Raw genomic sequence first — 13,181 nt, 5'->3', positions numbered from 1 at the left:
AGGGAGAGATGTAAGTCCTTGTGGGAGAGATAATCCTTCGCCGAACCCTGGCCTTCAGCCAGGTGGATGAACTTCTAGCCACAATCCGCATCAAAGCGAAGTCCTTCAACATATCGCTGATTTGCGCTCACCCCCCGATGAAAGAGAAGGACGATGGGACCAAAGACGTCTTCTATGAGAGCTGCCGTCGCCTTGATGCCAAAATCGTGTTTGGTGACTTTAACGCCAGGGCGGGCAAAGATGGTATTTTTGGAGCAACGTAGCGGTAAATTCAACATCCATGATGAAACATTCCCAAATAGGTTGAGGCTGATCGATTTCACCGGGGCTCGATATATGGTTATCTGTATTACTAGATTCCAGCATTGGAAAATTCATCAAGCTACCTGACTCTTTCCGGATCGAGAAGCCACTAACCAGTTGGATCATGTTGTGGCATACGGAAGACACGACTCCAGTGTTTTATACCTGCGTACGCTGTGAAGCCCTAAATTTGACTAGAAACACTAACTTGTAGCAGCCAAGATACGTGCTTGCCTCTGCGTAGCAAAGTTCGCCCGTCAACAAACACAAGGAAGGTTCGACGTCGAGAAGCTACAGTCACGACAGACAGCCCAACGATTTTCTGCCTAGTTTAACACAAGGAGAGGGTGAACCCGTTTCCACATTCGTTGACTTTGGAGCAGACTTTTAATTGCCCGACCATGAAGAAATTCGAATAGCAAGTACCCCTCTGAAGAACAACAAAGCAGCGGGGGCCGATGGATTGCCGGCCGAGCTATTCACACACGGCGGCGAAGAACTGATAAGGAGCATGCAACAGCTTCTTTGTAAGATATGTTCGAATGAAAGTGGAATTTAAGTGTGCTCTGCCCAATCCACAAACAGGTAGACCCACAATCTGCGCCAACTACCGTGGGATAAGTCTCTTAAGCATCGCATATTAGGCTCTATCAAGCGTACTGTGTGAAAGATTTAAGCCCACCGTCAACAAGCTGATTGGACCTTATCAGCGTAGCGTTAGAAAATCTATAATCGACCAGATTTTCAGCATGCGCCAAATCTCGAAAAACAGCCGTAAAAGGAAGATCCACTCACGCCAACTCTTCGCCACCTCTTCGCCGATTTTAAAACGGCCTTCGACTGCCTCCATGCCGCTATTCTGATCTTGGTATTTCCGCAAAGCTAAAACGGCTGTTTAAGTTACACCAAAAGTTCCGTCAGAATCGGGAAGAACTTCCCCGAGCCGTTCGATACCAAGCGAGGTTTCAGACAAGGCTACTGCCTCGGCTATAGCCACGGAAGCGGTGTCTACACCAATAAAGAAGAAGAAGATCATTAATTTAAATACAGTCCTAATTCTATCTTGTTTAGTTTTAGGAGATACAGGCAACCGTTTGGTGAACAAAACTATTATACTCTGTAGCAAGATGTTGCAAGAGTATAAAAAAATAATTTTTCAAAACTTCAAACTTGATAAGTGTTTCATTAGTTCTTTGAATAAATGATTATGTCACGAAAAAAATTCATGAATCTGTACTTATTTGTATGCCCTCTACAGTGGCCCTTAAGTCCATTTATCACCGAAAATCATATTTATGGCTCGCATGACCACCCAAATTCTGCATATATCTATGTATATTACAAAGCCGCTAGAACTACTATCAACACCATTTGTTCACCAGAATTATTGCTTTTTTCCAAAATTAATGATTATGTAATAACAGCAATTTAATTACTTATAATAGTGAATTCGATCAATACCCGTGTGCGCATGCAATTATATTAATGCATTTAATTTAATTCGTTTTTAATAAATAAACAAAACAAAATGTTTCGTTCACTCTTACCTTGCATCAACACAATGTATTGGCCAACACATTTGCTGCTACTGCTGATGATGCCACTCATGCTGCCGCCGCTGCTACTATTCCCACCGCCACCCATCAAGCCGCCAGAGGCATGACTGAGCCCGGTGCGTAGCAATGTCTTAGTGGTCTGTGTGCGCAACTCGACGATGAGTGGCTCTTCATCTGTGGCCGGTCGAGCCAGCGGCCAAATAAACGACTAAAAAGGAAGAGACAAAAGGTAGAGGTGAAATACCAAAGAAAAAGAATTGTGAAAATAAATACCGTAGAGAATCGCAATAAATTCGGCATTCAAGCCTGAACAAGTCTTTTGTAGAATTGTGTATATTATTCGAATAAAAAATAAAATGCATATGTATAATACTATGACTTGCAATTTATTTTCGTAAAATCTGATAATAAAGACTTCCTTAGTTCAAAAGCCACATCATTGGTATACAAAAGGCACTTGTTGGTAATTTTGGGTATTGAGTTTGTTTTTGCTGAAAAGCAAAAATCGACTTTGCTGATAATTGGTTTCATAGCAATTTCTACTTTTTGACAGCACATGAAGTTTAAGATTAGTTTTCTTAATGAAAAAAATATGTCACGAAAAGATATATACATATATCGTCCCCTAAAATGCATAATAACGTAACATCACTTTTCATAAGTTTATAGATGAAGGAAAATCGAGATAATTGAAACGAAATTTGAGTTTTGGTTATAAAATAGTTACAAATATGTATGTTGTTTTGCGTTTTACATGCCGATTTGTAAGTATAAACTATTTTTTAATGCCGACACCAAAAGATCCCAGCCTGAGTAGACAGCGACGACTTAGACTTGGCTATTACGGATGTAAACATAAAAAACCTCTACAAAATACTTTACGATGACCATAAAATGAGGTTGATTGAAATTGCTGACACCTTAAAAGTAAAGAAATATGTGGGCGATATTCTTCAAGAATATGTGGGTATAAGAAAGTTCCATTGAAAGAGAGAGTTCACAATCAACCGATTCCTTTTGTCACAAATAAATAAAAGCGATAGCAGAATCGCATGAAGTTTTCTAAGAATTACGTAGGCACCTACCGTTTCCTAGAGATGTGCCTTCCTGTCCTGAGAACTCATTCACTGGAAAGCAAACCCCGATACTGAGGCTCATTTTAGCGTCAAACATATGTACTATATGTACGGCTAAAATGACGTCGAAAAGTGGGAATATCACTCTCATCGGTATATCGTTCTCAACGACAATTCGAAGGTCCCCAAATCTTGTTGGGATTTTTTTAAGATACACATTTTTTAGTTTCCGTCATACTATACCTATGCTTGACAAAGAGTGAGTTGGCTTTTAATATGAAAACCAAGCCAATTTTTTTTTTTTCAATGTAGTGTACACAATGTACACTGTTCTGCCACATAACATACATATACATATGTACATATACCCACATTTGTAACGTATGTGTGCTGAATGGAGTCAATTTGATTTTCTTTCCAATGAAATGCACAATTTCTGTCACAAACAACAATTCAGTAGTAGCTATTGAAGCTTTATTAAATTACCTTTATTTGCTTTGATTTCAAGTAATGTGAATGAAGATGTCTGCAGGCATGTGTGCGAGCTATTTTTGTACCTTTCCCACACATCTTACAGCCTTAACATGGAGTGGAGCATTGATGAAAACCGGAAATGAAATTCGGCCTTCATTCACTACATATTCATACAAGAGATTCAATGGCAAGCTCTCATATTTTACGTGTTTTCAAGGTTATTATGAAAATCAAGAGGAGGACAGGTGTGCGCAGGTTGAAGCGTGCTGGAAAGCTTATGATTTCTTTTCATGTTGGATTTTAAAGATATGTTGCGGTGTAAATTAATTACTTTTAAACATTTTCGTTTGAAATTTTGAGTTTAAATTTTACAAGGAATTGGAAATGATTAATTTTTGTTGTAATGTTCAATGGGAAATTAGTGTTCGGCATAATATGTTTATACAAGTATAGTCTCAAAATAGTGCAGCGCCTACAATTTAATACCAAAACAATGTTTATTTAAGTCGATTTAATCGGGGCTTACACTTATTTGCTGAATTCAAAAAAATGTGTATTTTAGGGAAAATTAGGTATATTCGCAAAACACTAGAAAACGTTTTATGAATATTAACTGCAGGCAATTGTTCATAACCGTTAGCAGATAATCCAATTTCGAACTTTGCAAATCTAGCTTACAGTGAACAACTGAGAATTAGCTTTTTATTTATTTCATGATTTTAACGATAATATGTACAGAATTTAAAAGTAATCGATATTTACATTTATCTATTTTTACATTATCTATGGAATTATTATCTATTTGCGGCATTAAAAAATAAATAAAGTAATACTCTTCGAGAAGCTGGTAATTGTGCCGAAACTGAGCTTCGTGGAAAAAGCTCAAATTGAACTATGAGTACGTTGATTGGGAGATTACAGGGTCCGGCACTCGAAGTAACCAATTAAAAAACCCATAACTTCGATTTGGAAAATTATTTTTATTTATTTTAAAGTACAAAATGTGTGAAAATAATCATTAATACAGGACCAATTCACTTTTGCTCGATATGACCACCTTTTGCCTTAACTATGGCCTTGAGACGGCCAAAAAACGAGTCGCAAGCTGCCCGAATATGACTTGCCGGTATTTTGGCCCACTCACGGACAATGGCTTTCTTCAGCATCTCGAGACTGGTGTATTTTTTACTTCGGATCTTGCTCTCCAAAATGGACCACAGAGAATAATCCATTGGATTCGCATCTTGTGAATTCGAAAGCCATTGTGTGGTCGTAATGAAGTTCGGAACGTTGTTTTTAGCCATTCTTGGTTCACTCGCGCTTTGTGAGACGGTGCTGAGTCTTTTTGAAACGTCCATAGTTTGCGACCGAAATGTTTGTTTGCCCACGGCTTCACAGCAGCATTCAGAACACTTTCCCGATAATATGTCGCATTTACTTTGACATTAGGCTCGATGAAAACAATTGGAGAGCGCCCATCTGCGGTGACAGCGGCCCGAACCATTATTTGTGGCGGGTGCTGCCTCTTGGTGGCCAACCGATGACTTAGATTCTCGTATGAACGGTCGGTCAAGTAAATCCTATTGTTTTGAGAGTTTACGAATTGCTCAATTGGAACAATTTTTTCGTCAGAAAACACAATGTTCGGAATTTGACCGCTTTCGGCCAAGCGAAGCAACTGCTTCGCTCTCTCAAGTCTTACTTGTTGCTGCTTCGGTGTGAGATCATGGGCCTTTTGGAACTTGTAAGGCTTGACCTTAAGCTTATTTTTCAATATGCGTCGGATGCTGCGGTCGGATATTTTCAGTTCTTTAGCCATTTGATTGGCACTTCGTCGGGGATTTCGCTCAAGTCGCTTCTTCACTTTCCGAAACATTTCACGTGCCGTTGCAGTCTTTTGATGACCACCTCCATGGCGTTTTGCGAGGCTACCAGTATCATTGTAACGAGTGATGGTGCGATAAACAAAAACTTTATTCACATTAAGGTGTTTGAGCTCACGAACAATTGCTGGCTGTGATTTTCCAGGTAAATATAAAGCAATCACACTATTACGTTTGAATTCCATCGCTGATCACTTTTTTTGCGTTCACTTTTGGCAAAACGCTTTGGTACACTTGTGAACAATACTCCGAACTGTCATTCAGCAAATTTATAAACACCTGATACCAGTGTGACAGCTGCGCGAACAGTCTGAAGTTGAGCACTTTGAGTGCCGGACCCTGTACTCGCTTGGCGAGCCTTTGCGCTGGGTTTGGAATCGCCATGTAGTAACCACCTCCAATGAAAAGATCAAAACAGTCTAGTAGGAAATACCCCATTTTTAATTTTGACGTAATAAGGACTCTGATTTAAGGATATACACATGTCCGATATTCATAAAAGTAAAGGATGACATCAACGACACAATCCGCATCAGAGCAAAATTTTTCAACATAACACTGATTTGCGCCCCCTCTCCGACGGAAGAGATGGACGATATGACCAAAGATGCGGACAGCCTTCCCTGCACTGTTGCGTTGATCACGATGGAATATATATTCCATTTCTCAACTATTATGAGGTTCGAATAGCAATTATCCGGCGGAAGAACACCAAAGCTACTGGGGCCAATGGACTACCGGCCGAGCTATCAGCTTCTTTGCAAGATATGGTTGGATAAAAGCATGCCCGACGATTGGAACATACATAAATGTGCTATTACCGTGGGCTAAGCCTCCTTTATATCGCATATAAGGTCTTATCGGGTGTAGTGTGTGAAAGACTAAAGTCCACTACATAATTGGACCTAATCACTGGAAGGACCTCTCCGAGCCGTTCAAAACCAAACGAGTTTTCTGAAAAGAAGACTCTCTATGGTGTGTTTTCTTCAATTTACTTCTAGATTATTCGAGCTGTAGAGCTAATTAGAGGAGGTATGATCTTCTATAAGAGTGTACAACTGCTACGTCTGGCGTACGTCGATGATATTGATATCATTGACCTCAACAATCACAACAATATCAGCCTTAAAATCCAATGCAGAATAACTCTTGTCTGTACCTGTTGGTACTACTTCGGACCGAGTAGACAATTGAAAAGTAAAGTCCTCTTTCGACAAAGACCAAACTCTGTAAGTCCCTCATTATCTAATTAGTCGGTCTTAAGAGTGTTCAATAGAAAGGTTTTGCGGAAGATTAATGGCTCTTTGCGAGATATAAGGCGATAATAGTTCAGTAAATCAAAAGATAGTGCCTGCGTTGGCTAGGTCATGTTATACAGATGGAAGGGATTACTCCGAGAAACAAACTGAGCTCAGACAACTCGAGATCAAACAGAGCTCAGACAACAATATATTTTTTTTTAATGCCAGCTGCATTTTGACTTTATGAACACTAAATTAACCCACGAAATTTGTTTCCAAAAAAAACCCATTTATGCATAAGTGTTTTGAAGCTTAGGTCTAACCACAAAACATATGGATACAATTCTAATGACGTCCCTCATAGAAAACACATGCATTTTTTACGCTGCTGGTAATTCGGTTCATTACCTTCAATGTCCTTCGCAAGTAATGTATGTATTTCAATATGCCAGATATCCATTATCAAAGAATTCTCGCTATTTCCGCACTCTCCATTTCCAAAGGAAGAGGAAAGATACCACAGCAAAAGAAATAAAGCTGACGTGCCAAATTCGTCATAATGTTGTTTATTTTTTCCGGCTTCGTGCAATTTTTTCGGCCTTCAATGCGGTTTTTCAGCTACTCAACTGGAGAGGCATCTGGTTGTTGCAGAAGAAACTAGAAATTTCAGCTTGTGGTTTGTGGTTATGTGCAGGCCAAAAGGACATAAATCATAAATATTGGCAGAAGGTTATATAAGAATATATCGCTTGCTGCTGAAACGCACATAAGATTGATTTACAGTAATACAAATATTGTTACATAACAAGATTAAGTTTTTTATTTAGGAAAGTTAAGCTGTTGAATTTTCATGTAAGTGTTTATTTCGCTGATATACCGTAAAACTGATTGCTTGACACATGAAACGTGCCTGCACTTAGAAAAAAAATTAGAGAGAATGAGCATTAAATTGTATTATTTGTTGGAATGTGTACGTTATGAAACCGAAAACTGTGTTTAAAAAACTGTAAGTTTCTGCACGAATTATAAAAAAAAATGTTTACTCACCTGATTGACATCTATAATGTTCGAGTCTGCACTCAGCTCCGATGTAATATGAGCAACACCTGCAATAAAAATAAAAGTATTTTGGTGTTAGAAGAATTTATGAGATGTAAATATGTATTTTTGTCTGTAAGTCAAAATATTGTTTCTAGAGTTCCTTTGTATATTTCTGGCTTTGAGCAGTACAAATATGGATATATGTATGTTATCCGATGTTTTCATTGAAATGCCTGCCATACTTTACCTTAAAAATAGCTAAAATGGTGTTAAAATATTTTCATTCAGTATTTAACTTTAATTATTAATAATTACTGATGGAACACCAGGGTGTCTCCAAGTTAATTTTTTATAACGCTTTATTAGCTTCACCTGTATATTTATATTTTTACCTTGCACTGAAATGCAAATACATATACTTGAGAGGTACTGTGACAAAACAGCCAACAGTTTGAGAAGCACTACAAAAAAATATCCCTAGAACTATGCTAAGTGTAGCCAAAAGCATAAACTAGCAATTTATTTATTATTATTTGTATTCATTCGAAAAATAAATTTATTCAAAAACTTTACAGACATCCACGTGGAGTTAAATGATTTGAAAACTTAAAAAACACGTTTGTTAAGCAGTTCAAGTTAAACAGTTAAAGATGGATCTTTATATAAAAGACAGTAATATTGAAAGAGAAAAATTTGTATTACTGTGTGATAAACGTGGGATGCTTTAAGTCATATTTTTCGTAAATTTAACATATCATACATTTTTAAGGCCATTAATAAGCCCACTTGGGCAGCTAGAAATACCAGCTTGTTGTGATCAACAGACCGTCGCATATAGACACAGTGGCTTGGGATTGTCACAAATTTGTTGAAGCGGCAATATCAACAATCTAGCCAAATTGCCTGGTTCGTAGTGGCTTTTTTAGTAAAATTTGGACAAAAGTATCTCGATGTATGCACCTCACCTTCCTATATAGTTTTCATAATTTGCAACCTTCAAAATCCTTAGCTTCACCATCTAAGTCCTATTAGTACACCTGTCATTGTGAAAACGTAAGAAATTCAAAGTTCCTTTTAGATTCCTCTGTGAACTGGAAAGATCTCGCTGCTGTTTAGGTGCTGGCTGCTAAACAACGCTTACTGACCTCACCGTCCACAGCTTTAATGGAAATTCAAGAGCCGAGCGTAGCACCGTCCCCGCCGGAAGACATTGAGGTAAGGGTGGCCTTTCTCAGCTTATCAGCTTTGCAGTTTCCAGAGACTCCGCTATGACCAGACACTGAAATGATTATTACGAAGAAACTTGACGCTGTTGTAGTGAAATCATATAGCCCTTGAGTGCACTGCCAGCGAGCTCAAGGGCAGCATAGCCCCTCTGCTTTCGGAATGAATGAACACTCAAATCAATGAATGAGTACTTCAAAGCCGTGCATTTACTAGTAAGACACTGCAATCATTTATGCTTGAAAAATACTACAGTGGTTTGGTGGTCTGTAGCAAAAGTTAAAGCAGACTCTTTGAAAGGAAAACTGCCTTGTGGGTTTGTAGGTGGAGAGAAAACCACACGTTAAACGTTGTTCGTTTTCAAAATACATTTAAATATGTGAATTCAGTCTTCAGTGTAAGGCATTTCACTTCGATATCACTTTAAAATTATTTGATTTCAGTAACAGGTGCAAAATAACTAACTGAAATTAAGTGTCTAAGTACCAACAATGGATGAAATCGATCTTCATAAAGATTCACCACAGTTTTAAAAAGTTCTCCTAGTTGTTTATAATATAGAAACTTTCTTTTAATTTGTCTTTTGCGAAGTTCCTTCGACCATTCTTTCTATTATTCCATCAGCCAACATCGTATCTTCAACGCGCCGGCAAAACAAATCGTTAAATCGCTCATCATATCCATTACGTTTATCTTCACCAAACAGTTTATTATGTGTGGTAAATTGAGCCAATTTTCACCCTCTCACCATTTAGAATCTTCAACAGATTGCGAAATTTTATTAAAACTATCTCCATTGACGTTGCGCTGCATACAAGTTAAGAGTTTCATTATACAAACAGTAGCCGCACCACACTTGTTTACATTCAATTTTACGTAATTCACGTACATACGTATGTATCTTAAACTTCCCACAGCGCAGCGCCAGCATCGAAAACGAACAGAAAAGTTGTAAATATAAAAAACGGAAAAATGTCCGCAACTGAAATACATACAACCAGAAAAAGCCAACGGCGCTGTTTACATAGGACATAGTTTGTACATTAGGGCAGCATTTGACCAAAGAGCTAAGTTTGAATTTTGAAGTATTGGCTTAGCACCATTCCTAGGTGAAATATGAAATTTCTTAAAGGTATACAACAAAATTTATGGCCATGCGAACTTTTCAGTACAGCTAAGAAATGGTCATAATGGATCCAAACCATTGCTATTTACTCTCCTCCGGGTTGTGCGCCGGGATTGGATAGAAGAAAACAGCCTCGGATGAGAGTCCCCTCTTAGATGACGACTACTGTAAACGTATTAAGGAAAAGTAAAGGTCGATATCACCGCCATCCAAGAAATGCGTTGAACGGAACGTGGACTGTGATGAGTAGGTCCTCGTGGCATTTACTACAGTGGCCATATAAAGGAACGCTAATTCGGTGTGAGATTCGTGGAGGGAGAGAGACTCCGTTGCCGAGTACCCCGGTGGATGAACGCCAAGCCACAATCCGCATCAAAGTAAATCGTTGATTTTCGCCCCGAATATGGTTGGACGAAAACATGCCCGACGATTGGAGTTTAAGTGTGTTCTGCCCAATCCACTAAAAGGAAGACCCCACAATCTGCGCGTGGGATAAGCCTCCTCATCAACGCATATACGGTTGTATAGAGCGTATTGCGTGAAAGATTAAAGCCCACCGTCAACAAACTGATTGGATCTTTTCAGTGGGCTTTAGGCCTGGAGAATCAACAACTGATCAGATATTCACCATGCGCCAAATCTTGGAAAAGACGCGTGAAAAGAAAGAAAATCGACACACACCACCTCTTCGTCTGTTTCAAAGCTGCTTTCGACAGCACGAAAAGGAGCTGCCTTTATGCCGCGATGTCTGAATTTGGTATCCCCGCAAAACTAATACGGCTGTGTAAGCTGACGTTGAGCAACACCAAAAGCTCAGTCAGAATCGGGAAGGACCTCTCCGAGCCGTTCGATACTAAACGAAGTTTCAGACAAGGCGACTACCTATCGTGCGTCTTCTTCAATTTACTCCTGGAGAAAATATTTCGAGGTACAACAAATAGTCGTCTCACTCGCGACTAAGCTGCCACGTCATTTTTGACAGACATAACTATGTAGTTGTAGATAATTTCGTCTATCTTGAAATCAGTATTAACATCGACAACTATGTCAACCTCGAAATCCACGCAGAATGACTCTTGTTAACAGGTGCTACTTCGGACTGAGTAGACAATTGAGAAGTAAAGTCCTCTCTCCACGAACAAAGATCAAACGATATAAGTCACTTATTATTGCCGTTCTGATATATGTATGGTGCAGACGATGACAACATATGATGAGTCGACTTTACGAGTTGTCGAGAGAAGATTTATGGTCCTTTGAGCATTGGCAACGGCGAATATCGCATCTGATGGAATGATGAGCTGTATAAGTTATACGACGACATTGTGATAGTTCAGCTAGGTCATGTCGTCCGTATGGATGAAAACTTTCCAGAGAGTTCAACGCAGTACCTGTCGGGGGAAGTAGATGAAGAGGAAGACCTCAACTCCGTTGGAAAAACTTGGAGTCTCCAATTTGCGCTAAACAGTGAAAAGGTAAAACGACAAGAGTTTGTCCTCAAGAGGATTTGTCCAAATACGAATTATTTTATATTTTACAATCATTTTTTCAGAAAATTTCAGATTCTAACTTACCTCCATAATTTCGTTCGCTCCGTTTTTTTAGATGATTAGAGAGGAGTACAAATTGGTACCAGATTGTCATTTCCTTTTATGTCCATCCTATTTCAATAAACTGTTGAAAGAAGTGAATAACGATTGAGCAAAAGCATAGAATATTAGATTGTGAAAACGACACACCCTCATACGAAATGTTCATGGTATGCCAAAGCATATTTAAAATTCTCTCCACAGAAGCGCAGAAAAATTTCAGTTCTTGTTTTCTTTATTTGAGGCTTGATGTAAATATATTTGCTATATGTCCCTATGTATTCGTCCACATTTAGGTTGTCATATGCATATAGTCCTGCTACGTATACTCCTTCGGTAGAGTTGATATATTTTGTGTGTGTGTGTGTTGGAGCCGACGGGCGCCAGTGATTCTCTAGTGCAGCAAACGACAGCTGCAGTTCCCCTCATTCGCAATGCCAAATGCATGAAGAGCTGCAGTGAGTTGCCAAAGGCAGCATAGAAAATGGCGCGCTTTTAACTTTTGTGTGGGGCGTGCTGGTGGGTAAACGAGACTAGTTAGTTGGGAGTGGGCGTAAATCTCGCAAATTTCAACTCAACATGCGCGTCTATGTGCGAAGGGGGTTGACTGCAGTTTGAATGTCATTTAACAATTTCAAAGCCCGTTGTATGTCAAGTAAAGCACTGGCTTAAATTTGACAACTCAATTAAAGTCTTCATAAATTGGTGGAGCTCTCTGTGTGCATTATATTAATTATTTGGATAGGGTATTACAAGGATTCGATGTAAGTGAAGTACAAAATACAGTATTGGACATCATTTGATGGAGGCTTTCCAATATATTGCCATTTATTTGCATTCAGATGTGTCCGCTGTGGTGGAGGTTTTTTCGACACTAATTCAAGTAGTATTACTTGTAAATGCTTGAAGTTTAGTAGAGAAGAAATTTTTGAGAGATCGAGTGCAAGTGGTTGAAACCCTTGTGAAGTTGTATATTACAGTAACATACCAGTGATATATGTATGTAGATATCAGGCTAAGTAAACTGAAACCCAAAAAGTGAAGTTATCAAACTCGTCTTAACCTCGATTATTATTTTGTGCATATGTAGTAAAGAGAAACGTACTCATTCTATAGCAGAGATTCTATTGAGAGTTCCCCCCGACCTGTAAACAGTTATATACTAGTGACAGAGATATACTAAATAACATACGAGAAGGTGCAGGTTCGACAGTGTAATAAAACAATGTCTGAAAAATTTCCCCGGGAGAATTTACCTTACGATAACAGATTCCAGAAAGGAGTTTGTTGAAAATTGGTGCACAAATATCTGAAATAAGATCACTGAACACAAAATAGATTTATGGAATTAAATATTATTACATAGCAGAACTGCAGCTTAAACTAATTTAAGAGGACTTGGCTCTATTCTCTTATAACACAGTACAACAGCTAATCTGGGTGGTGAGAAATTCCAAGTCAGGGTGATGGTACTAGGTCAGTATAGTAAAACCCTCAAAGGGTTTGGCGTTCGTATGTGTCAGTTTTTTTTTATGACCTTTTAAATTTTTTCCTTATCTTGATGTTTTTTCGCTTAGTTGTAACATTTTGGCAAAAAAAAAAAAAACAAGAAAAAACGTTAGCTTCGGCTGCACCGAAGCTTATATACCCTTCACAGATTACATTGGT

General features: G+C 38.6%; 1 protein-coding gene across 2 annotated transcripts in view; it reads right to left on the bottom strand.

Moving 5' to 3' along the window:
• LOC120774135 (otoferlin-like) overlaps positions 1–13,181 on the bottom strand; it is a 129,042-nt gene that overhangs the window by 71,630 nt on the left and 44,231 nt on the right. For both annotated transcript variants that reach the window (XM_040103520.1, XM_040103521.1), the window contains 2 exons: positions 7,581–7,639; positions 1,851–2,067 (listed from right to left, as the gene is read on the bottom strand). In XM_040103520.1, coding sequence (XP_039959454.1) covers positions 1,851–2,067; positions 7,581–7,639 — 276 coding nt within the window. The remainder of the gene's footprint in view (positions 1–1,850; positions 2,068–7,580; positions 7,640–13,181) is intronic.

The sequence above is a fragment of the Bactrocera tryoni genome, chromosome 4 (assembly GCF_016617805.1).
Source record: "Bactrocera tryoni isolate S06 chromosome 4, CSIRO_BtryS06_freeze2, whole genome shotgun sequence".
In the NCBI taxonomy this organism is placed as follows: Eukaryota; Metazoa; Arthropoda; class Insecta; order Diptera; family Tephritidae; genus Bactrocera; species Bactrocera tryoni.
Note: the sequence above shows the minus strand (reverse complement) of the source record. Positions and strands in the feature narration are given on the sequence as shown.